The 27,159-nt window shown below is 42.2% G+C and overlaps 1 protein-coding gene across 3 annotated transcripts in view; it reads left to right on the top strand.

Moving 5' to 3' along the window:
* NR6A1 (nuclear receptor subfamily 6 group A member 1) overlaps positions 1–27,159 on the top strand; it is a gene marked incomplete at its 3' end in the record, with an annotated part of 66,607 nt that overhangs the window by 8,762 nt on the left and 30,686 nt on the right. For all 3 annotated transcript variants that reach the window (XM_014591475.1, XM_027775597.1, XM_014591474.1), the window contains 1 exon segment: positions 15,374–15,616. In XM_014591475.1, coding sequence (XP_014446961.1) covers positions 15,374–15,616 — 243 coding nt within the window.

Below are 27,159 nucleotides of genomic sequence, written 5' to 3'. Positions count from 1 at the left end.
CCAGAGAGAGAGAGACGGACAGAGAGGGAGAGAGAGATTGGGAGAAAGCAAGCCTCTGGGTCCAGGACTCAAACCACTGTTGACCATGTGAGAGTCCAGTGCTTTAACACCGCACGACCTGCTGGCCCCTATTGTAAATTTTTAATTGAGTTTTTTTTCCTCCTTTTATTTATGACAAAGGGTGCACACATGAGAAGGAGAGAGAGATGATAACCCTGTATGGGATATTGTCATGCTGGGTCCCTTTCATTACCTAGCATGTTCCAGGCTAGCCAGACCAGGCTTTCAAATCACAGCTTTCCTTTTGCTTCTCCAAGCACTGCACGACTGTTGCCAGTCCTGTGTTCCTATTATGTTTTGAGAGTTCCTTGTGTATACTGGATCCAGCTCCTTTTTTGGACAAATTGCCTTAATAAAACTTCAGTGACTAAAGACGGAAAGGAAATATAATTTCTGGGTATTAAAATGGTTTGTTTATATTTCCAGGTAATTCCAGTGTCATAGTTTATGCCTTCTACTATCACTCTCAGCCCTTTTCTTTAATACTCAATGTGTACTTTATGACATAGGGTTTTTTCACAATTCTGCAGTACCTTGTAGGATTTAGGAATGCTAAGCAATCGAATTGATATATTATGATCTAGTCCTCTGTAATCCTCTTCCTCGATATAAATGGCTCTTTTGGCAATGAGAAAGGATTATTTTCTGTGTGTAGACATTGACTCGGGGAAGGGAAGAACTAAATGAGGCCAGAGTATTAGGCTAGGGCCTGATCATACAGGGCTCTATATAGGCCATGGATTTTTATTTCATGTTTAAAAAGTAATTAGAGTCTTTGGGCAAAAGAATTTTTGAAGATCCTACTGACTTATATTATAGAATGAATTGGAAAATGAATTGAAGAGAGCCCAAGAGAAATAGAAAGACTAGTTAGTAGACTAGAATCTGAACATCATACTTTCATATGGTCTTTCTAAGCAAGAGTATGTCTGGAGAGGGTGGCAGATGACCAGTGTGATAGAGACTGGAAGTCATATACTATTGTAAGTCAGTTGTTGGGATGAGGTATATTAAACTCCAAAGGCTATAAAATTCTTGGTGGAAACGGGATGGGAGCAGGCTTGTTCAGGTTGGGCAGCATCCACAGATTAAAATAAGATCAATGTGTTTTTATTTTAGGGATTTATATTTTAGCTTCAAACAAGGGAGTAAAGTTTTTATCACTGGAGGTGTTCAAGGCCTTTTAGGAAAGTTATTTTAAAAAATACAGTTAATGGAAATATTAGATGGGAGATTTCAACATGAATGCTTTAGTAATATTACCCCTTTAGTAATATTATGATTAAGACTAAATTCTTATACTATATCTTGTACTTTTTTTCTGACACCTCTTGCCTCTGATCACAGTGTTTTCTAACAAGTTTGCACCTGGGAAGTAGCATGAAGCTCTGAAATCCATGACATAATTCTTAATCTGACAAACATAGGTGTCATCCATTCATTAACACTCTCTCCCCCCTTGACAATATTTTTGAGCATCTACTTTACTAGATCTTAGGATACAAGAGTACACAGGATATATATTTATATTCCAGGTGGAAGAAATGGGTTAATACAGGCATTCCTCACTTAAGGAGTTCTGTTCCTAGGTCATTTGTTAAGCAAATTGGTTGATAAGCAAGGCACTTAAAGGTGGATGTCTTGTGGTGTGTTTTGGTGCTTTTAGGGTATGAATTTTTCAATAGATACCTGGCAACACTACACTAAAATAATGTTATTCTAGCCATACAAAAAGGATACATTAGATAAGAACCCAAACAAAAGTGGCAAGACACACCACAATACAATACTAAAAGGCTAGTGTAATTGTTTTTATTTATTATGACTACACTATGGTTGCACAATAAAGTACAAATTTATAATTGAAATATATAGTCTTGTATGATTGCAAACCCTTTATGTAGTTAATACTAACTGACTGTAGGAATGAGACAAGGACTAAGAAAAGGATTCTCAATACTTGCACAGACTGAGAAAATTCTGTGGGGTTCCCAGCGCTGGAGAACGAGTGGTAAGTCCAGTAACTGGTGACTCACTAAGCGAGGAGTGGCTGTAACTGCTTTTATCACTCAGCAGTATAAAGAAATATTCTACCATCAGTACCTATTTACATATTGAATTTTTTTTTTGGGGGGGGAGAGGTTTTTGCTATAGGGTGCGTGCGCTCACCAGACAGACAGAGAGAGACAGAGACAGAAAGCAAGAAATCACCCCCCAGAGGGGATGGTCACGCCGCAATCCCTTCTCCTCCATTCTCCTCTCGGGATCTTGGGCACGCACACACACACGCCCAGTGTGAGTTTTAAGCCACCAGGTCCGGGATGCGAACCGCGGTCGACTACGTGGGAGTCCAGTGACATAGCCATTACACTAACTGCTGGTCCCAAGGAGACATTTTTATTATTAAAGTAATCACTTATCACTTTAACACAAGTATGTACTACTTTCATGTTAAAAAGTTAATATGTGGGAAACAGCAGTTAGCGTAATGGCTATGTCGCTGGACTTCCACGCAGTCGACCGCAGTTTGAGTCCCGCACCTGGTGGCTTAAGCTCATGCCAGGCATGTATGCGTGCATGCCCAAGATCCTGAGAGGAGAATGGAGGAGAAGGGATTGCGGCGTGACCATCCCCTCTGGGGGGTGATTTCTCGCTTTCTATCTCTCTGTCTCTGTCTGTCTGGTGAGCGCACACACCCTATAGCAAAAACCTCTCAAAAAAAAAAAAAAAGTCTCCTTGTCTTCCCTCTGTGCTCTTCATTCTCCCACCCTTCTACAATAGTCACTAGTTAAGAGTGGTGAATTTGCTACTAAACTTTTTTCCATCCGTGAACCAAAACATACATAAATATGTTCATATGTGTATGTGCTATGGTTTTTGAAACAGAAATGGGATCCCATCAATCATGGGATTGTACATTATTGCCCTCACTTTTCTTTGGCTACTTTTCTAACGATATAGATGTGTTTCATCCTTTGTAAGTGATTGCCTATTATTATTCCATTGTATATCTGTGTCAGTTTAGTTAACTATCTCCTGTAGAGTAATACTTAGATTGCTCAACTTTTCATTATCACAAACAGTGTAGATGATATATTAAAAAAAAACTCTGTCACAAAAATGAGGAGAAAGGTAATGAAGATAGGTGCCAGGAAGAAATGTTATATGAAATACTCTTAAAGGGAGCTATGGAGGGACCAGCAGTTGGTGTAATGGCTGTGTCACTGGACTCCTATGTAGTTGACTGCAATTCGAGTCCTGGACCTGGTGGCTTAAACTCATGCCGGGCGTGTGTGCTTGCATGCCCAAGATCCCTAGAGAAGAATGGAGAAGTAACGTGAGCATGGCCGTCCCCCCCAGGGGGTGATTTCTCGCTTTATGTCTCTGTCTCTCTATCTTTCTGGCAAGCGCACACACCCTATAGCAAAAACCTTCCCCCCACCCCCCCCAAAAAAAAGGAGGAGGAGGAAAAAAGGAGCTGTGGGGACCAGCAGATGGCATAATGGCTACGTCACTGGACTCCCACTTAGTTGACTGTGGTTCGAGTCTCAGACCTGGTGGCTTAAAAGTCACACTGGGAACTTGTGCATGCGTGTCCAAAATCCCAAGAGGAGATGGGATTGCGATGTGGCCATTCCTCCTAGGGGGTGATTTCTTACCTTCTGTCTCTCTGTCTCTCCAGCAAGCACATGTGCCGTATAGCAAAAATCTCTCTCTCAAAAAAAAGAAAAGGGCTTTGAATGTTGACTTCCTCAATAAATGTTTCTTGCATAAAAGAGAAGGATTACAATACTGTGGTTGTTGTCTTCTGTGAAAGCCTGAAAATGGAGCTTGATCTAGTGGGTAGAAAGTTACAAGGTGAAGGCCAGCCCTACAGCCTAGTGGTTGAGGGAAGCCAAATCCTACATGGCCAACTGCAGTTTGGATCCTACCTCCACTGGTTTGAGAAACATGCCAGGCACATACGCTTGCATACCCCAAATCCCAATAGGATGGAGACATGGAAGAGAAGGAATTGCACTGTGGTTAGCACTCATTGGTGGCGATCGCTCCCTCTCAGTCTCTTACTGGCAAATGTACTTGCCCTTTGGCAATTATATATATTTTTATTTTTTTAAAGAAGGTGGGGGACAAGCAGCTGGTGTAATGGTTATATCTTTGTACTCCTACTTAGTCAACTGTGGTTCGAGTTCTGGGCTTGGCAGCTTAAAACTCACACTGGGCACATGTGCGTACGTGGCCAAAATCCTGAGAGGAGAATAAAGGAGAAGGGATTGCTCATGGCTATCCCCTCGGGGGGCGGGGGAGATTTCTCACTTTCTCTCTCTCTCTGTCTCTTCAGTGAGCACACGTGCCCTATGGGGGAAAAAAAGAAGAAGAAAAAGAATGATTTAAAGTCAGAATAAGGAAGAACTTAATAATAGACAAAGCTGGTTCGTGTTGGTGAGGTAGTGAGTGCATCATTTATGAAAGTATGCTAGTATTCATTCCTTAGATTGGAGTAGATGACCTCTTGATACCCTTTTAAGCATTGAAGCACTAACATTCTACCCTTGTAGAAGAATTTACAGCCTTCACAGCATCCTGCAGACAAAAGAGCAGAGAGCTTCCTACTTTGTTCATTTACCATTTTCAGATGAATTACTCACAATTGGGAATTCAGAGATAATTTTTCCTTCAAAGATCCTGTGAACCTTTTTTCCTCTTACTGTTCCATCAGGATCTCACATGTTAGCAGCTATTTTTAGTTGTTGAAAGTTTCATCTTACTATAACGTTGAACTGGTAACTCTTCAGAGCAAGCAATTATTTTTAAAGAATTATTTAACTTTTTATTTATCCTTTTTTTTTTTTATTTGACCAGAGATGAACAGAGTGAGAGAAAGAGAGGGAAAGCAAGCCGCAGGTCCGGGACTCGAACTGTGGTCGGCCATGTGGGAGTCCAGCAACCCCAACCATCATGCCACCTGCTGGCCCCCAGAACAAGTAAATTGCAAAGACCATTAGCTCTCATGTTATGCAGTCAATCTTCCTTGTGTCAAAACCACACTTGGTTCCCTTCAGGCCTCATTTTGGTGCTTTTTAGTAACTATTTCTTACAAAAACAGTTTTTTACAGTCTTTCATTGTTCCCAGTATCCAGGATTTCTGGTATTTTTTATGCCCTAGAGAAGACAATTGTCCATGGCTCAGCCCCTCTGAAGCCACGTGTCATATAGCACCTCTGTTTCACTTCATCCTTTAGTTCTTATCACCCTGCTACCACATAGACAAGCATCCTCTGCTTTTCTGGAAAAAGGCCATCTCACTGATCACAATCACTGTTCTCAGTCTCATCAAAGCAATCGCTTTGTCCTATTACAAAATCTTGGGAACATAGAATTTCATTGAACCAACTTGGGTCACTGTCTTTTTCCAGTCCAGTTATCAGGGCCACTGTTTATTTCTGGTCCAGTCAACTAGTCTGTCAGTAAATTTAGTGCATCATAGGTGGCTACTCTCAAAGAAAAGGTTGATGTGAGCTGAGCAGATGGCCCAAACCATATCTACTGCAGGTTCTATTCTCTGTCTACATGCTCTCCTCTGGCAGTCTCACCCATGCCACATCCTGCCTACAGGAGGACTCCCCAGTTTTAGTGTTCTTCATGGCCCTCCTCACCTCCCTCCATTTCAGATACCATACTCCTGAAATACATTTAAAAACCTATAACCAGTATGCACGTTTGCCTGTTGTTCCCTCTGGCCGAAATTCCCTTTGACATACTTAAATCTAAGACTTAATAGGTGGATACTTCATTTGGACACTCTTCTGCCTTTTCATCTGGTTCCAGAGTCATTCACACACTTCTGTGCCCTTTTTATCTTCTCTTTCTAGTTTGGTGTTTACTACTCTGAATCAAAATTAGAGCTTGATATCTGTCTACTACACTATTGAGGAATATGTGAAGGGCACAGAGCAGTCCTCCAATATTTATTCAGTGAATAATTGTCAAGGTGATTTTAAGCAAGAAGTAATAATTATTAAATAATGAATCAGTGTCTACTTTATATTACCAACTTTAAAAATACTTATTTGTTTAAGATTATAACACATGGGTTCAAACTGCCTGTGTGTTTTTTGTTTTGTTTGTTTTTTAGAGGTTTTTGCTATAGGGCATGTGTGCTCGCTAGACAGACAGAGAGAGACAGAGACAGAAAGCAAGAAATCACCCCCCAGGGGGGATGGCCATGACACAATCCCTTCTCCTCCATTCTCCTCTCGGGATCTTGGGCACGCATGCACACGCACCCGGCATGAGTTTAAGCCATCGGATCCAGGACTCAAACTGCGGTCGACTTCATAGGAGTCCAGCAACATAGCTAACTGCTGGTCCCTGTTTTGTTTTGTTTTGTTTTTTAACTTTTTGCCAGAAGGCACATGTACTGGCCAAGGAGAGAGAGAAAAAACACGGGAGGAGAGTCATGCTATAGTCCCTTCTCCCCCTTGTCTCCTCTTGGAATTTTGCACTGATAGGTACCTGGCATGTTTTTCAAGCCCTGGGGTCCTGCACTTGAGCCATATAGTTGGCAATGTGGGATCCAGCTACCTTAACCATCGTATCAATTGGCCACAAACTGTCTATTAATGAAATGTGTGTATACATTATTTTCTTTTTCTTTTGCCGTAGGGTGCATGTGCTCACTGGAAAGAGAGACAGTGAGGAGGAAAGTGAAAAATCCTCCCTCCCTGGGGGGCGTGGGGGGAAGTGATCACACTGCAATCCCTTCTTTCCATTCTCCTCCTGGAACTTTGGGCATGTGCACACACACAAACATCTGGCATAGTCTTCAAGTCACCAGGTCCGGGACTTGTACTGAGGTTGGCTATGTGGTAATCTAGCACCTTTACCACTAAGCCACCTGCTGTCCCCTTATAGTTTTTTTTGTTTTTAAGAGAGATTTTTACTGTAGGACACATGCACTCACTATAGAGACAGAAAGTGAGAAATCACCCCCAGGGGGTGGCCACCCTTCAATCCCTTCTCCTTTATTCTCCTTTACGGATTTTGAGCATGCATGCACACACATCTGGTGTGAATTTCAAGCCTCTGGGTCCAGAACCCAAACCGTGATTGGCCATGTGGGAGTCCAGCAACACAACCATTCCACCATCTACTGGTCTCCATATATTTTCTTTTAACAGAATTTTTTTCATTTTCTTCCTGGATCAATCAATTTTTTTTTTTTTCTAAGTGAATAGGGAATTTTGTTTTCTCACTAACTTCTTTCACGAGAGAGACAGAGAGACAGGCACCCTCAACAAAGTTTCACACCATGTTCCCAAGCCCACCAGTCAGCTAGAATCAACTAGGTTGATGTACAGGTTCCCCCAGAAACCAAATCCCAATCCACTATGTGGCCTTCAGCACTGCAGCCACACCACCACTGTTGACACCATGACTGGGCCAAGAAGGAATTCCTAAAAGTTCCCACTGACTGTTCAACTAAGATAAACCACAGATTTGTAGGTTTTTGTTCTCCCACTGGAAAATATAAATTTACAATGAATATGTAAACTGTTTTCATTACATATAGAAACTTGAGTTCTAATTCAAATATCCCTGCATGTGGGAGACAGGAGAATGATGACTGTGAACGATGACTGTGTTCTGAATTTTACTTTTCTTGTCCCCACCTTGATTTGGGATGTCTATTGACAGGATAGTCTTTTCCCTGGATTAATTTCCTATGGTTTTTGCTAATTGTAATTTATAAACCATTTTATCTTTGTTTCCAGGCCCAAACAGTTTATGACATCAGTAGCATTTTTTTTTTTTTTTTGTCTTTCCCTTCTTTTATTCAGTGAGCAGTAAGGATAACTCCCATTCAGTCTATACCAATGTTGTGAATTGTTCTTTCTTTTGTTCAACTATTGCCATTTTTTTAAAGAATTATTTTATTTTACTTTATTTTATTTATTTATTTATTTTAATTTGACCAGAGAAGGACAGTGAGAGAGAGAGAGAGAGAGCAAGCCACCAGGTCCAGGACTTGAACCATTTGTAGGAGTCCAGCGTCCACAACCACCATGCCACCTGTCAGCCCCCAGCTGATGCCATTTTTTAGAAATGTCCTCTGAGGTTGGCACCAGCAGTTGGCATAATGGCTATGTTGCTGGACTCCCATGTAGTCAACTGCAGTTCGAGTCCCGGACTCAGTGGCTTAAAATCACTCTGGACGCGTGTGCATGCGTGCCCAAGATCCCGAGAGGAGAAGGGATTGCGGCGTGGCCATTCTCCCCGGCTGGTGATTTCTCACTTTCTGCCTTTGTCTCTCTGTCTTTCTGATGAGCACACATGCCTTATAACAAAAACCTCTCAAAAAGAAGAAGAAAAAGAAAAGGAAAAAAGATGTCCTCTGAGGAAGGAATTCCATGTATAGCCACTGGAAATGGATTTATTGTGGTATTTAAAGTGGATTATAAGTGGTATGTGAGTAGAAAGAAAAATCCTATGGTTTTTACTTATTTTTTGTTTAAATTATGTTTACAAATGAAATGTTGAGGGTACCTGTTCTCAATTTCAATTCTTCTACTTCTTACCTTCATTTCAGATGGTAGCAACCTATGAAAATGAGTGGAGTCAGTTACTTAGAATGTGCAGCTAACTGATCAAATAGAGGGAACTAGTAATCCTATTCAAAAAGAACCCTCTGCCTTAAATAGTCATAGCAGGCAAATTGGCTGTCAGTATAATTTTGGTCAAATGAGCAGCTGTACTCTCTAATTTCCTCAATCTGGCATTCATCGGAAAAGCAGGTTTTGATAAAAATCAGTTTTCAAGATATAATTTGTGTAACCTGAGTCCTTGGAATGAGTAAAATACCTTTCTTGGGGTAGGGAAGTTATTTTTGTAACAGCAGAGCTGAGTATAGGTACGGGAGTAAGAGGCCTCTGTGACAAGTTTTGGCTTGTACTTAACCAGTTAGTTGAGGTAGAACTGGTTCTAAGTATGAGGGTATACAGTACTAACTTACGGCATAGTAAAAATACATGTAGTTAGCTCTTTGTTTCACAGATTTTGTTGCAGTTCCTGTCATTTTCATGTTTCTTGCGGGTGGAGAGAGGCAGCAGCAGCACTGAGACTCAGCTCGATACCTAGCTTATCTGATCCTTCTCTCCTCTCACCCTCTTAGGCAGTTTGGTGTAATGGAAAGTCTGTCTTTGGAACAGTAGTCAAGTTGAAACTCAGCTCCATCGCTAACTTGCTCTGTGACCTTGGGTGAATCACTTTTCTTTTCTGACTCTGAGCGTGTCGCTTTATTTATTTTTTTGTATAAAGATAAAATACAGGGGCTGGCAAGTGGCATGGTAGTTAAGGGTGCTGGACTTCCTTCCACATGGGAGTTCAGCATCCCTAACCACCATGCCACCTACTAGCCCCCAAGCAACCTTTTGTTTTTAAAGAATTATTTCTCTCTCCCTCTCTTTCTCTCTCCTTTCTCTCTCTCTCTCTTTTTAAAATTTGACCAGAGAGGGACACAGAGAGAGAAGTTGAGAAAGGAAGCTGCCATGTCTGGGACTTGAACCGTGGTCAGCCATGTGGCAGTTCAGCGCCCTCAACCATCATGCCAGCCCCATCAGCAACCTATTTTTTTTTTTAAGAGAGAGATTTTGCTGTAGGGCGTGTGTGCTCGTGGAAGAGATAGAGACAGAAAGTAAGAAATTACCCCCAGGGGTATGGCGACATGGCAGTCCCTTCTCCGTTCTCTTCTTGGGATCTTGGGCACATGCACACACAAGCCTGATGTGAGTTTTCAAGCCACCGGGTCTGGGACTCAAACTATAGTTGACTACTTAGGAGTCCAGCAATGTAACCATTATGCCATCTCCTAGTCCCAAGCAACCTATTTTTAATGCCGTATGATTTTTGTTCTAAACAGTTAACTGAAAGGGTTATTGGTATTGACTTCTGAGCCTTTTCTCAATTCCTCACATTTTTTTTTAAAGATAGGTGGAAAGGGAGGGGGGAATAAGTATTTTTGACAGGGTTTCACTATGCAGTGATCCTCCTGCCCCACCCTCCTAGCTAGGTTTAAAGGGACACGCCACCATACCTGGCCTGGTTGTGTTGGTCTGGGAACTGAACCTGGGCCTCCCATGTGGCTCCAGCCTCAGAGAGTGGTGCTCTATTTCTTATCCTATCCAGAATATAGTCGGGGGTTTTCTTCAATACAGTTTGCCAATTTGAACTTCCCTGATTTTGTTTTTAAATTTTGCTATTGTAACTTTGCTCTAACGTTTACTTAAGCTTCGTTTGTGTTTCAAAGGAAAAGGAAAGGAATCATCAAGCCAGGGTCATTTTTATAGGGTAACGTTTCTGCTTGAGAGATGGGGGTGGGGTGAGAAAGCTCTCCTGATGGGGTACGATCATGTTGCAACCTTTTCCTCTCCATTTCTCCTTCCTTTTGGGATTTTGGCAGTGCACACACATGTACCTGGTGGATGTCTCAAGCACCCAGTTCCAGGTCTCTATCCTCACAATCAGCCATGTGGCATCTAGTTCCCTTAATCACCAAGCTGCAGGGTGGCCCTCTTTTTTAAAAAAGAAAAGAAATAGAGGTTCTTGGGTCAGCAGGTGGCCTGGAAGTTAAGGCAACTAGAGCCCCCAGGCCAACTTGTGTGATTCAAATCCTGGACCCAGCAGCTTTAAAAACACACTGGGTGCTTGTACGTGCATGCCTAAAATCCAAGAGGAGAATGGAGAAGGAATTGCAGCGTGGTCATTCCCCTGGGGGCAGTGTTTTCTTATTTTTTTCCTCTTTCTCTCTCTCTCTGGAAAGTGCATGCGCTCTATAGCAAACTAAAAATAGATAGCTAGATAGAGTTTGTTTTAGTTGCAAATAATAGAAACTTATTTAAATTCACTTAGGAAAGAAAATAATGAAAATTATATTACAAGAATATGAGAATGTCAGTTTATCATGGTTTGCCATTGATATTTGCTCACAGTTGGGAAGTACGTCCAAGCCTTAGAAAAGTCTGTAATCAGCAGTTAGCATAATGGCTATGTCGCTGGACTCCCATGTAGCCAACTGCGGTTTGAGTCCTGGATCCAGTGGCTTAAACTCATGCCAGGCGCATGTGCGTGCGTGCCCAAGATCCCTAGAGGAGAAGGGATTGCGGCATGGCCATCCCTCCTGGGGGTGATTTCTCGCTTCCTGTCTCTCTGTCTCTTTCTGTCTGTCTGGTGAGCGCACGTTCCCTATAGCAAAAACCTCTCCAAAAAAAAGAAGAAAAGTCTGTAACTAGAAACTACAGAGTACTCAAATTAGGAAATTTCTGTTTTCATTTTGTCATTTCTATATAGACTCATATATCTTTCTTTTTTTTTTTTTTCGAAGAGGTTTTTGCTATAGGGCGCGTGCGCTTGCCAGACACACAGAGACAGAGAGAGAAAAAGCGAGAAATCACCCCCCAGGGGGGATGGCCACACCGCAATCCCTTCTCCTCCATTCTCCTCTCAGGATCTTGGGCACACATGCACACGTGTCCGGCATGAGTTTAAGCCACTGGATCCAGGACTCAAACCACGCTCAGCTACGTGGGAGTCCAACAACATAGCCATTATGCTAACTGCTGGTCCCAAGACTCATATATCTTTCTCTCTGTGTACTTCTGCTATTTGCTTTGTTACTTTAGATGAGGTTTAATACATCTATTTTCCTGCCTGGAAAAGATGATGTTAGTTTCCTGTGTTGTTTTAACAAATTACCACAAACTGGGACCAGCAGTTAGCGTAATGGCTATGTCGCTGGACTCCCATGTATTCGACTGCTGTTCAAGTCCCGGACCCGGCAGCTTAAACTCATGCCGGACACGTGTGCATGTGTGCCCAAGATCCTGAGAGGAGAATGGAGGAGAAGGGATTGAGGCATGGCCATCCCCCCTCGGGGGGTGATTTCTCACTTTCTTGTCTCTCTTTCTCTCTCTGTCTTTCTGGCAAGCACACACGCCCTATAGAAAAATCTCTCCCCCCCAAAAAAAATTACCACAAACTGAGTGCCTTAAAGCAGTACAAGTTTATTTTCTCACAGTTTTGGAAGCCAGAAGTATACAAAGTCAGTATCACTAGGCTGAAGGGAAGGTGTTTGCAGAATCATACTCTCTTCAGAAACTCTAGGGCAAGGCTCTCCCTGTAGCCTAGTGGTTAAAGCACTAGGATCCCATGTTGTCGACTGTGGTTCAGATCTCAGCCCCAGTACCTTAAAAAGCACAAGGCTATATGTTCGTACGTGCCCCTAGTCCCAGTATGATGGAGAAATGGAGGAGAAGACATTGTGGTGTGACTAAGCCCCATTTGGGGTGATCTCTCTCTCTCTGCTTCTCTTTGGCAAGTGCATGTACCCTATGGCAATTTAAAAAGAGAAATTCAAGGAGAATCCATCCCTTCCTTTTTCCTACTTTTGTTGGTTGCCAGCCTTCCTTGACTTGTGCCACATCACATTCTTTTCTCCGTGCATGTGTATCTTTTGCTCTTTTGTCTTTATCAAACCTCCCTCTGCCTCTCATGTAAAAATACTTGTGACTGGGGCCAGCAGGTGACGTAGTGGTTTAGGTGCTGGACTCCCAAATGGCTGACTACTGAGTTCTGGACCCAGAGGCTTGAAATTCACACCAGATGCAAGTTGGTGTGTGCCCAAAATCCCAAGAGGAGAATGGAGGAGAGGGGATTGTGGCTTGGTCATTCCACAGCCCCCCCCAGGGGGGGTGATTTCTCACTTTCTTTGTCTCCAGTGAGTGCATATGCCCTATAGCAAAAAAAACTCTTAAAAAACAAGCAAACAAACAAAAATCACATTTAGACCCTACCCATATAATCTAGAATAATCTCCCCAACTCAGGATCCTTAATTTAATCATACCTGCAAGAACCCTTTTTCCTAATAATGCAGCATGTACAAGTTCTAGAAAATAGGACTTGATATGTCTATGTGTGGTCATTATTCAGTGTACTATAGATGGCAATCATAAAGACATCTCTAAGTTAGCATGTAGTAAGGGCTCCATAAATGCAAGCCTCCTTCCTTCTTTTTTTTTTTTTTTTTTTGAGAGATTTTCACTGTAGGGCGCGTGCGCTCGCCAGACAGACAGAGGGAGACATAGAGACAGAAAGCAAGAAATCGCCCCCCAGGGGGGATGGTCACGCCGCAATCCCTTCTCCTCCATTCTCCTCTCGGGATCTTGGGCACGCACGCACACGCGCCCGGCGTGAGTTTTAAGCCACCGGGTCCGGGACACGAACCGCGGTCGACTACGTGGGAGTCCAGCGACATAGCCATTACGCTAACTGCTGGTTCCCAAGCCTCCTTCCTTCTCATCATCTCTTCTGTATACATCATCATGGCCCTCCTTTAATATTACCTTCAGATGCTTTTCTTTTCAGGAATGTCATCATCACATTAAGTATGGACCAGCTAAAATAACAACAGTGATGAAAATAATAGCTAACATTTTTTAGAATCTATTGTAGCCCAAGCACTGTAATGAATACTTTATCCAGTGGATTAAAGGTACCATTATAATCTTTATTTTGCAGATGAGAGAAATTAGACTCAGAGAGATAAAGTAACGTAATTTGCCCAGGTTCATTCAGCTGGTATCAGAGCTAAGATCTCTCTAATTCTTTTTTTTTTTTTTAGAGGTTTTTGCTATAGAGCATGTATGCTCACCAGAAAGACAGAGAGAGACAGAGAGATAGGAAGTGAGAAATCACCCCCGGGGGGATGGCCACGCCACAATCCCTTCTCCTCCATTCTCCTCTCAGGATCTTGGGCACGCACGCACACGCGCCCGGCGTGAGTTTAAGCCACCTGGTCCGGGACTCGAACTGCGGTCGACTACATGGAAGTTCAGTGACATAGCCATTACGCTAACTGCTGGTCCCAAATCTCTCTAATTCTAAGGACTGTAATTCAAAATATAATGTTGTTCTTGCCTCTTACTTATGAGTAAGGTTCAAATCTCTGGTTTCCTGCCTTAGCTTCTGATCAGATCCTTCCCTGGAGGTTTCTTGCACCTCCTGGCAGGGTCTCATATCACAGTTACCTAGGTTTTTTTTTGTCATATATCTGTTCTTTGGCAGTTGCTTGGTCCCAAATACATGCAGTTTGAAAGAAAAGGAAGTACAGAGCTGTCATCTAGCTTAAATTCCCTCAACTAACTTGTTTGTTGCTAGTCAATGTTTTTCTTTCCTAAGGGGATTATACTAATTTAATACATGTGCATCTATTCTGTAGTGCCTGGACACAGAATAGATGTCCTGCTGGAGTGTAAACCTCACTGGGGACTTTTGCTCTCTGCTGTATTAGAGTAATGCCTAGAATAAAATAGTTGTTTAGTAAAAATAAGTTGAGTGGCTAGCTGGCTTCGTTGGGCAAGGTGAAAACTTCTTCATTTGTTAAATAATTATACCTGTCACTTATTGAATGTATAGCATGTGCTAGGCACTTGCAAATATTGCCAGTATTCTTACGGCCTTCCTAAAGGGTAGAATCCATGGGCTTGGATGAGGAATGCATGGTATAGAAAGAAGTCAGAGAGATTTCCTGGGCCAGCAAGTGCCATGATGGTTAGGGTACTGGATCCCACATGGCCAGCTCTGCAGTTTAAGTCTCAGACCTGGCAGCATAAAAAACAAGCTGGGAAGCCAACAGGTAGTGTGGTGGTTAAAGACACTGGATTCCCACATGGCTGACTGCGGTTTGAGTCTCGGACGTGGCAACTTGCTTTCTCATTTTCTGTGTGTGTGTGTCTCTCTCATTCTCTGGTCAAATTAAAATAATAATATTAAAAAATAAAGTTAAAGTTAAAAAGTATTGACTCTAAAAAAAAAAGGAGAAAAAAAAATTCTAGGCTTGTGTCTACGAATACCCAAAATCCTGAGAGAAGAGTGGAAGAGAAGGGATTGTGGTATGGCCATCCCCCCGGGGAGTGATTTCTCACTTTCCCTCTTTGTCTGACTGCCTGTCTCTCTCTCTCTCTCATATTAGTCCATAAACCTTATGGGGAAAAAAAGACATTTCTTAGTCATCTGACTTGGATACTAGTCTAAGTGATGATGAAATGCAAGGGAGAAGTATGAGCTCTTTTTTCAGATAGGTTATGTTTACAGTACGTTCAGGTAGATACAGGGATCTATTCCTAGGACCAGTTCCCCTATTTCCCCATTAGCTTTGAGATGGTAGTCTTTTTTAACCATGCAGAGCAGAGTTACTTATTTTAGGAACTACAGACTTAACCATTATTTCTACTATGTTCTAACTTGAACATATTCAGTTTCTGTTTCAGATGATCGGGCTGAACAACGAACCTGTCTCATTTGTGGGGACCGCGCTACAGGCTTGCACTATGGGATCATCTCCTGTGAGGGCTGCAAAGGGTTTTTCAAGCGGAGCATTTGCAACAAACGGGTATATCGATGCAGTCGTGACAAGAACTGTGTCATGTCTCGAAAGCAGAGAAACAGGTGCCAGTACTGCCGCCTGCTCAAATGCCTCCAGATGGGGATGAACCGGAAGGGTGAGTGGTGTTCATGGCTCTCACTGCCCACCCTTCGCCCATCACTTTACCTTTAGTGTCAGCTATTTACTTTTTAGTTATTCACTTCCCAAGTCTGCATTACATGCAAGGCGTTATATTGTATACTTAAAATCCCAGAATGAATCTGATCAAGGTCCAGCCTTCAGAAACCTCCTTGACTAGGTAGGGAGAAAGATTGGTGATATAGTAATAATTCTGAGGGAACGAACACAGGTCCTGTGTGGCAAGACCCCAGTTATCAAGTAGGTTCTAACTGAGATTAATATACACTACTAGTTACTTCTACAGATGATAACAGGAATAGCAATTTTAGATGGAAAGCCATGAGGCAGGAGGTCCTCTAAATGTTGTATCATTTTGTTTGCCAGAACCATGGTATACTCCGAGACTAGGTATGCTCAGAAGTCTGTTCAGCTTGGTAAGGAGTCTGGGATTTATTGGAAGGTTTTTGAGGACCACTGGTCTGAATAAACTGATCATCTATTAAGATTAATATGAAGGGCACCTTTGAATGATGGATTGGGGTGGAAGAAGCAGAAAAGCCCCCTAGGAAGTTTTTAGAAGACTTCAGAAGAAAGATGTGAAGGATCTGAAAGAGGGAGGGAAAAGAATAGCACAAATGGGAGATGTTGTGGAAGAAGCTCACTCAGTAGGAGTTGGTGACATACTTAGTAGTGAGGAACACTGTAAGTTGAAGCTGAGGATTTGTATTAAGAGCTCCGTGGGCTAGCTCCATAGCCTAAGAATAACTGCTGCTCAAAAGGAGTTGGATACCACAGGTGACTGCAGTTTGAATCCCTAACCCAGACAGCCTGAAACATGCTGGACCTGTGCATAGGTGCCCAAGAGCCAATGGGCTAAAGGATGGAGAAAGTGGATCACAGCATGACCAGACCCTGTAGATAGTGCTTTCCCTCTCTCTCTTGAGCTCATGAGTAAAGAAAATAATCTAAATTTAAACACACACAGTAATGACTCTGCCAGGCAAAAAAGTCAGGCTAAAAAGCATAGTGGGGCAAAATGCTGGCCTTGCCAATGCTGAGTTTGAGATACCTGAGAAGGATACAAAGAGCTTTCCACTCAGGAAGTTGTGTATATAGGATTGGATCTGAGGTGAAAAGTTCTGCCTGCAAATAGAGGTTGGTAGAGCTATTAGCATAGAGGTAACAGTTAAAGTCTTGTCAGAGGGGGGAAATTACCTAGAGAAGGAGCTTTGGTGCAGAGTGGGGAAGAGCCAATGGCAAAACCCAAGGCATATTCCCATGGAGGGTGAGGAGTAGAGTAGGGCAGTGTTATTCAATAGAAGAAATAGAGGCTTTTGAGGCAGACAGACTAGTTCTGTGGCCTTAGGCAGTGGGCTTAATGTCTCTTATGATCAATTCTCTTACCTTTAAAATGGTATGATAATACTGACCTTTCAGAGTTTTCTAGAGGATCAAATATGAAAATGTATATAAAATACCCAACGAGATATTAGGGGTTCATAGTAGTAACAGCATGCAGAGGTATGAGCTTAGTCAAAATGAAAATATCAAGATGTTCAGTCAGGTTTTTGTTTGGTTGGCTCTTGTTTGTTTTTAAATAATTATTTTATTTAACTTTATTTCATTCTTCCTTTCTTCCTTTTTTCTTTTCTTTCCTTCCTTCCCTTCCTTTCCTTCCTTCCCTTTCTTCCTCTCCTTCCCTTCCTCCCTTCCCTCCCTTCCCTCCCTCCCTCCCTCTCTCTCTCTCTGTATGTATGTGTGTGTATATGTATGTATGTATATATATATATATATGTGTGTGTGTGTGTGTGTGTGTGTATATATTTGACCAAAGAGGGACAGAGTGAGAATGAGAGAGAGAAAGCAAGAAAGCAGGCCGCCAGGTTTGGGACTCGAACCATGGTCGGCCATGTGGGAGTCTAGCATCCGTGACTACCACACCAACTGCCGGCCCCTGTTTGTTTTTAAGGTTTTGGCCATAGAGCATATACACTCACCAAAGTGACAGTGAGAGGGAAAGCGAGACATGACACCCTGGAGGGGTGATCATGCCACAATCCCTTCTCCTTCTGAGATTTTGGGCATGCACATGCTCGGTGTGATTTTTCAGACTACCTGTTCCAAGACTCAAATTGCAGTTGGCCATATTGGAGTCCAGCGCCTTAAACACTATGCCACCTGCTGGCCCCTTTTGTTTTAAATTTTACCATAGGGTACATGGGCTTACTGGAGAGGAAGAGAGAGAAGGAAAGTAAGAATACAACTCTATTTCTCCCTCCTTTCAGGACTTTGGTCACACATGCATACCTGCACAATGTGTTTTTCAAGCTGCAGAGTCTGGGATTCACTCCACACAATCAGCCATGTAGGATCCAGCTACCTTAACCACCATGCCACTGACTGGGCCCAGATTGGTTTTATTGTGTGTGGAATAAGAAGGATCTTTGGGGCCATCTGGTGGCGTGGTGGTTAAGGCACTAGATCCCACATGGCTGGCTGCATGGTTCCAGTCCCAGACCTGGCAGCTTGAAAAGCATGCTGGGCATGTGTGCATGCATACTCAAACCCCAAGAGGAGAATGGAAGAGAAGGGATTGCGGCATGGTCCTCCCCTCTCGGGAGCAATTTCTCACTTTCCTTCTCTGCCCGTCTGTCTGTCTCTGGCAAATATATATGCCCTATGGCAAAAATTTAAAAAAAAAAAAAAAGTATCTTTTAAAAACTTGTCCATGGGACCAGCTGATGGTGTAATTGTTACATTGCTGGACTCCCACATGGCCAACTGTGGTTTGAGTCCTGGACCTGGTGGCTTGAAATTCACACCGAGCACATGTGTGTGCGTGCGCAAAATCCTGAGAGGAGAAAGGATTGCGGCTTGGCCATCCTCCCTGAGGGGTGATTTCTTGCTTCCTGTGTCTCTGGTGAGCCCATACACCCTATAGCAAAAATCTCCCCTAAAAAAATATATTAATTGGGGCTGGCAGGTGGCATGGTGGTTAAGGACAGCTGGACTCCCAAAGGGCCAACTGCAGTTCAAGTCCCAGACCTGGTGGCTTGCTTTCTCACTTTATCTCTCTCTCTCTCACTGTGTTCCTCTCTGGTCAAATTGAAATTAATTAATTAATTGATTAATTAAGATATTATTTAAAAATTAGTTAATTAAAAACTTGCCCATTATGAAAAATGTGAAACAGCATTTAGATAAATTTAGTTTATAATTTATAATAAACATTTATTGAGCACTTACATTTATTAGAAACTCTTATGTATTTTCCATGCATTATACTGCTGAATACACACAGCAACCCTATTATTAACTGTTATATACAGTTCACAAATGTGGTTTAGGGAGGTAAAATGACTCAACAGTAGTTAGTTTAGGGGTGACTATGTTAACAATGAATAGTTATTAAACTAGGAGCCAGCGGTGGTATGGTGGTTAAGGGCACTTGACTCCCACAACCCAACCACAGTTTGAATCCCAAACCTGGCAGCTTGCTTTTTCACTTTCTCTTTCTCTCTCTCTGCTTCTCTCACACTCTGTACCTCTCTGGTCAAATTTAAATAATTAAATAAAGGTAAATAAAGTAATTATTTTAAAGCAGAATTATTAAACTATAATATGCTGTTAATCAAGCAACATTGTGCCAGCTGACTACATGGCAGTGTACTGCTTCACATGTCTATCACGCGAAACAGCTGTTTGTATCTCGGAATGTCCTGTGTTTACTAGATGATAAACAAATGCCAAAGTAGGGTATTAGGAGTGCTACCAAGTCTGTCCTTCGCCTGTTTTTCTAACTGTGTGTAATACTATGCCTCAAGGATGCCTTACACTGTCCTGCCTGTGCTCACATTCTTTCTTCAACCTGGAAGCCCTTTCCTTCCTCATTTGCAGTTTCTTCTTACAGAAATCTTTCTCAGCCACTAATACCAAATAAATACTGTTTTAAGGACACAATCTGCGGTCTTCCTCCTCCCCATATCCTGATTTGGTTTTGGCTCTACTTTTTTATTTCATTCTATGAATATTTAATCAAAGCAAAGTTATGGGTTGCCTTCTTGACTGCTCTCTCTGATCAGCCTGCTTATTCAGTTGGAGTGAGAGATTCTGAGGCTTCCATCTAAACTCACCTATTTTAGGGAAGAAGACACTTAACCTAACCATAGCCAGGATGAGATGACACACAGTGTGAGGAATCGGGAGCTGCCTCCCTAGGCCTATTTACATGCAGGGCTGGCTGGCAGGCTCTATCGCCTAGTTATGGCTGCCTCTCGGAGAGAAATTCTGCCACCTCCTGGTTGGTGCTGAGAAAGCAGGATTAAAACTGCAATTGCTATGAAAATATTTTGGGGTAAGGAATATCCTGTATGGAACTATGGTGGTCGAGTCAACATGTAATTCTATGCATTTGTCTAAACCCATAAAAACATTAAAAACTAAATTTTACTGCATTTACTTTTTTTAAAGAATTATTTTATCGAACTTTATTTATTTACTTATTTAAATTTGATCAGAGAGGGACAGAGTAAGCGAGAGAGAGAAAATGAGGAAACTAGCTGCCAAGTCCAGGACTTGAACCGTGGTCAGCTATGTGGGAGTCCAGTGCCCTTAATCACCATGCCACCTGCCAGCCCCCAATTTTACTGCATTTAAATTGTGTGTGTGTTTTAAATCAACTAGGATATGGTAGGAGGGCAGAGAAACAGAATGTACACTGTGACAAATGCATCTAACTGGTATTACAAATGAATCACAACCACATTGAAGGAGATGGGGAAGAAAGAAGCTGTCCTTGGAAAACAGTGTATTGACTGTATACTATAAGCCTAAAAGACAGACAAAAAGAATTGTATATAAACAAAGCACTCTGTTTTGTAAGATTTTGTTTCTCTCAAGGTTATGTTAGGAATTCTCTTACTACTTGTATACTAGGGTTGAACAAGAAAGTAAATATATTGTAGGTAATAAAAGTCAGGTTTGTTACATCAGAAAAAGATGTTACAGGGTAAGGCAATAGCATAGTGGTATCACAACTGGACTTACATGGGAAAGGTCCTGGGTGCGTGTCCTGGGGCCTTCCTGAGCGGGTTTGACATTTGTACATGCTTTGGATTTGGGTCAGGTGAGACTGGGAGTGAATTGTGGCCTGAAGACACTATTGGAAATACCTGCCTCTCTTTCTGTCTCTCAGTTAGGGAAAAAGAACCTCAGCATGCCAGTCACACTTGCAGAGGTGCCCATGAGTAGCTGACCGTAAGGCTTGGGGGGAGGGTTGCAGCATGGCAAGACCCTGCGATGCGCCCTCCCCCCCACAAATAAGTAAATTTTATATAATCTCATGAATAGATAACAAAGTAGGCACATTGATTACATATGTGTGTGAGTAGATGCGTTAGGATATTTCCACACTCTCGTCACTGAGAAGGGCTAGAAGCAGTGATACCCCCATGGCAACAAGCATACCTAGCACTCTGATCTTGGCTTCTAAATATTAATTTAAAAATCAAGACTTTTTGGAGAACTGATTGTTTCCAAAGCTGACGCAACAAAAATATTGGGTCATTCTATGACACATTTTTGCATAGAAAAAAAAAAAAACAGAAAAAAAAGTCATTACTTTGCTAATGACCTAAAATAAAATGAACTTGGAGCATTTTGTGGTACCAGGAGGTTAGAAAGTATTGGGTCATCGGAAAAGTTATGATGCGTTTTTGCATAAATATGTATCATGACTTTTCCGACGACCCAAAATTTAAAAAAGTAAAAAGAAAAGAAAAAAGGAAAGAAGCATATTGAAAGGGCCCAGAAACCAATCTGAAAGAGCTTCCAGTGGCCTAAATTGAATCAACTTAAGCAACAAAATAACTATAGTATTAAGAAGAATAAAGCAAGTGCACTTGAGTTCACATTGAAATAACTAACTGAATAGAGAAGGGATAATTCTTCCTTATAAAAGAATTTCAATTAATAAATGTGGAAGTAAAGAGGGAAGTAGAAAATCACCACTAGAACACTATAGTCGCTGCGGGCAGATCCAGTAATGGGTGCTAAAACAAGTGGGCATATATTTAAATAGAAACAGTACATTTGCGTAGTCTGAAAATATTTTGATTACAAAGAGAAAATAAGTTTCCATGGAGAATTCTGACGGTTACTACTTTAGCCAAGCGCTCAAGGTTAGCATTGGCAGTAAAACACATGGGCATCATATGCCCCTTGTTGTAATGCACTGAGAAGGGCACGCACATATACAGTGTACACACACACACACACGCTATCAATTTATTCTCAACCTCACTGTGAGAAAACAGACAAGCCTGTATGGAGGAACATTACCTTTTTTTGAGAGCATTTTACTATAGGGTGCATGCACTTGCTGGAGAGACAGAGAGTCAGAGCAGAAGTCACCCTCCAGGGAGATGGCCACACTGCAATCCTGTCTCCATTCTCTTGGGATTTTGGGCATGCACACATGCACGCACATGCACCTAGAGTGAGCCCCAAGCCTTCGGTTCCGAGACTCGAACCACGGTCAACAACGTGGGAGTCCAGTACATAACCAATATGCGAACTGCTGGTCCCAAAATAATTTACTTTCAACAAAATACTCTTGCAAAGTGTCAAGGGGGCCAACAGGTGATATTCATGTTTTATACGTGTGGTTTCATCTTTGTGGGATGTTCTTTTCTCCTTTCTTCACCTGATCATGTATACTTTTCTTTCAAGGCTCAGCTTTTACTTGTAACCTCTAAGAAGCCTTCTGTGGCACCATCCCCACCAGGTGACCCGCCTGTGCTTCCACAGCCCAGATCACCTTATGTTATCTTTGTTTATGTATCTTGTTTCCCTGTTATTAGACAGTGACCCTTTCAAGGGCCATGGCCAAGTCCTGATTTTCTCCATGTACCTCCACAAATAACCCAAGAAAGAGGAAACTTCCTGGTCGCATGGATTAACTGTGATGGGAGGGCCATGGCAGGAAGTGGTATGGGGAGAAAAATTGTTAAGAGGAGAGAGGAAGCTACACTGAGCCTCCTGAGGGGAATTCACGTCAGTTGTTACATGAAAAAATTAAAAATTCCTTTAACTCTGTATTCAATAATTTGCTAATTAATTTGTTCTGAAGTAAAAAGGTCAAGGAAAGCTTCCTGAAGTAGGCAATGTTTACAGAATGGCATTGTGAGACCGTGATCCTGTGGCAATGCCGTATCCCTTTACCTGGATAAAAATTGCCCCAGGACACAGCACAGAGGCCCACATAGCACTGAGAATCTCAAGGAGAGGTAACTTGATCAGAGTCTTGAAGGAATAAAAGTTCAAGTCCCCTACAGACTTAATGGGCTTTTTTTAAAAAAAGGAGTTTTAAATTTTACTTTAATGTTTTATTTTGAAATTATTTCAAACTTACAGATTATTTGCATCAGTAGTAAGAGCTCCCATATACCTTTCACCCAAATTCACCAGTTACGCACTTGCCACATTTGCTTTGTCTTTCTATTTGCTCTCTCTCTCTGTTTCCATAACCATTTGAAAGTAAGACATCATTCTGCTTTACTTCCAACATAACCACAATACTAGTATCAAAATCGAACTGTTTAACATGGTGCAATGCTATTACCTAAATAACAGAGCTAATTCAACTTTTGCAAACTATCTCATTGTCCTTTGTAACAGTTTTGTTTCTATTTCTGATCTAGGAGTTAATCTAGGGTCATATATTACAATTAGTTGCTTTGTTTTGTTTTGTTTTTTAAGAGAGATTTTTGCTATTGGGTACATGTGCTCTCTAGAGAGACAGAGACAGAGAAACAGAAAGTGAGAAATCATTCCTCAGAGGGGATAGCCATGCCATAGTCCCTTCTCCTACATTCTCCTCTCAGGATTTTGGGCATGCATGTACGTGTACCCTCCATGAGTTTCAAGCCACCAGGTCTGGGACTTGAACCATATTTGACTGAGTACGTGGGAGTCTAATAACATAATCATTATGCTATCTGCTGGTACCTAGTTTGGGGATTTTTTGTTTTGTTTTGTTTTGAAGTCTATTTCGTGAGAAAGAGACAGATACCGCCGCACCACAGCTGGGTCTATATTTAGTTTTTAAGTGTCTTTATCTTCTTTAATATGAAGTGGTTTCTTAGCCTTTGTCTTTTTAGATTTTTGCCATAGGGTACATGCACTTGCTGGAAAAACACAGAGGCAGGGAAAGTGAGAAATCACCGTTTAGGGAGACTGCCATGCTGCAACACTGCAATCTCTTCTCCAGTCTCCTCTCAGGATTTTGGGCAAGCATGCACATATGCCTCATGTGATTTTCAAACTGCTGGGGTCTAGGACTTGAACTGTGGTCAGCCACATGAGAGTCCAATGCCTTAACCACCATGCCACCTCCTGGCCCCTGGCCTTTGTCTTTAATAATATTTGAAGTAAATAGATCATTAATTTTGCACAAAAATCTCTCAATTTTAGTGTGTTTCCTTATAATTAGATTTCTTTATGCATTTCTGGCAAAAATAGCATATAAATGACATTATGTCCTTCACAGTGTTTTATATCATGAGCACATGTCTAAATCTTTTTCAATTATTATTGGTGATGTTAACTTGAATCACTTGGTTAAGGTGATGTGCTTTGGATGAGGTGTTATTACCAGATTTTTCCACTATAAAGTTTTTTCTGGGTAGAGGCCACATGGAGAGGCACAGCTGAATAAAATAGCATGGCACGTTAGAGGAGTGACAGTTCTCCATATGTAGTTCACAGCATCTGTGGCAAGAGAGGAGGGTGGAGAAGACCTCAGAAACCATATCCAGAGGGTCTTCAATGGCAAGCTAAAGAGCTCAGACTTAGCAGGCCAGCTGGTGGCATGGGCGTTAAGGTTTTGGATCCCACATGGCCGAATGTGTAGTTCAAGTTCCAGACCCAGAGACTTAAAAATTATGCCAGGCACATGCATGCATACATGCCCAAGACCCAAGAGGAGACTGGAGGAGAGGGGATTGTGGTATGGCCATCCCTCCCCACCCCTGGGGTGATTTCTCACTTTCTGTCTCTCATGAGTGCACTCACCCTATCACACACCAAAAAAAAAAAAAAAAAAAAAAAACCTTAAAAGAGGCATAGGCTTAGCCTATAAACCAAAAAGATCCACCAACAGTTTTTTGTTTTGTTTTGTTTTTTGTTTTGTTGGGTTTTTTTTTTGCTATAGGGCACGTGCACTCGCCAGAGAGACAGAGAGACAGAAAGCGAGAACTCACCCCCCAGGGTGGATGGCCACACCACAGTCCCTTCTCCTTCCTTCTCCTCTCGGGATCTTGGGCACACATGCACCTGGCATGAGTTTTAAGTCACCGGGTCTGGAACTCAAACCGTGGTCAACTACATGGGAGTCCAGTGACATAGCCATTACGCTAACTGCTGGTCCCCCACCAACAGGTTTTGATCAGAGCTTTGATGTACTGATAGTTAGCTTTGTGACTTACACTTATTTCTGGATTCTAGGTTTGGTTGGCTGCCCAGGCCCAACCAAGTGAGGAATGGTAGGCAAATGAATTCCAGAACAGAGAAAGTATTTGTGGTGCTTCTGAGCAGATAGAAGGACCATGTTTAGTGCTAATCTCTTAGGCTTGGAAGAGAGGTATATGCAGAGCCATTCTTGTAACCCTGCACTCATAAGCCATTTGTTCTTTTTCTTCTTCTGCATTGTGTATGAGTGCGCTTGAGAGTATGAGAGAAGGAAAGACACACCCTCCAGAGGGTGTGGCGACAGTGTGTCACCCTTCCTCCAGGTTCAGAGCAGTGAAGAAACTTGTTTGTAATTATACAGACCAGGTAAATTTGGATCCAAGCCTGTGTAATTCTGAAGTGTATAGTCCTCTGAGGACACCAAGAATGCTGTTCATTTACTGTAAGGAAAATGAACTTCCCGTCAGCTTTTCTTTTTTTCACAGAAACAAAGTATTATGCTTGTAGTTCTTACCTTTTGAGGTGTCCAGCCCTGCCCCAAGGACTTTCTAGATTTCTTGTGGGGTTTTGTTATTTGGCAATCAGTACATTATAATGAAGTTTGCTCTCACATAGTGCCGTTAGCTGTCCTCTGTTGATATAAACATTACCCCATCAGGCCACCTTTTCCAATGGTCATCACAAAGATTTTTTTTTTAGAATTATTATTTGTCAACTTTATTTATTATTTTTATTTTCCAGTTTGATCAGAGAGGGAGGAGTGAGAAAGCAAGCCACCAGATCCAGGACTTGAACCACAATTGGCCATGTGGGAATCCAGTGCCTTTAACCACCATGCCACCTGCCAGCCCCATCACAAAAATTTTTCAAAAATGCCAACATGTGATCGCATTTCTCCCCTGTATTCCCTTCTGTCCTGAGGCTGCTCAGCTAAAGTCTATTCCCTTAGCCTGGCATTCAAGGCTCTTTATGTTCTGCCCCCACTTTGCCCCTCCAGCCTCACCTGTTGCTGTTCTTCCCCTACATAGTCACCTCCCCCAACCTACTGCCCAGTACGTTAGCCAGGTTGAAACACATGGAAGTTCTCAGAAAGAATAGTCCAGCTTCCAGCTTTCCTGTACACTTTTCTCTAAACCTAGAGCATCCTTTTCCTGGATGTCCAAATCCTATTCATCCTTTAAGACTCAGTTTGGAAATTATCTTTCCCAGAAAGCTTTGCCAGACACCAGCGTCGTACTATAATTGCAGATCAGAGGCTCCTCTGTACTCACATAGTAAGTGCTCTGGAAACAGTGATGATAACACTGTTAGAGGTTACTGTTAGTGAGGCTGGTACTGTCTGAAGGTTGTTTTGTTTGTTTGCTAACTGCTAAGTGTGGTACACTTGCCAAAAAGAGAGTTGGGAAGCACCTCCTAATGGTAGCATCTGGCATGGTGGCATCTCAGTTCCTTCTCCATTTCTCCATCTTGTCAGGATTTGGAACATGTATGCACACATGCCTGGTGTGTTCTCAAGCCACCAGGGCCAGGATGGGACCTATGGTTAGCCATGTGGCATCTGGCACCCCTGTCTAGACTATAAGCCAGCCCTGAAGGATGCTTTTTATAGTTAGAAAATGCTAAGTAAGCTCCTTGGACTGTGAAAGAACTCTTGTCTTTGCAAGGAGGAACCAGGGAGGTCAAAATTTCTACTAAGTAAAATGAAAACATGGGCCAGCGGGTGACTTGTAGGTAAAGGTGCTAGACCTCACGTAGCCCACTCTGTGGTTTGAGTCCCAGACCCAGCGGCTTAAAACTCACGTGTGCATGCCAAAACTCCAGAGAGGAAAATGGAGAAGAAGGCATTGCGGTGGCTATTTCCCCTGGGGGGTAATTTTTTTCTCGCTCACTCTCTCTCTTTCTCTCTCTTTCTCTCTGGCGAATGCATGCACCCTGTAGCAAAAACAAAACAGAGAAAACAAAAAAGTCAAAACAAAAAGCCTGTTACCCTGATTCTACAAATTAGATCTAGTCTTAGGCTGTAAATAAAAATTACTTTATTTAGAAATGGAAACTACCCTGTCTTTCCCT

Source organism: Tupaia chinensis, unplaced genomic scaffold, assembly GCF_000334495.1.
Source record: "Tupaia chinensis unplaced genomic scaffold, TupChi_1.0 Scaffold000575_1, whole genome shotgun sequence".
Classification (NCBI taxonomy): Eukaryota; Metazoa; Chordata; class Mammalia; order Scandentia; family Tupaiidae; genus Tupaia; species Tupaia belangeri.
The sequence above is the reverse complement of the archived record's forward strand: the minus strand, read 5'-3'. Positions and strand labels throughout refer to the sequence as shown.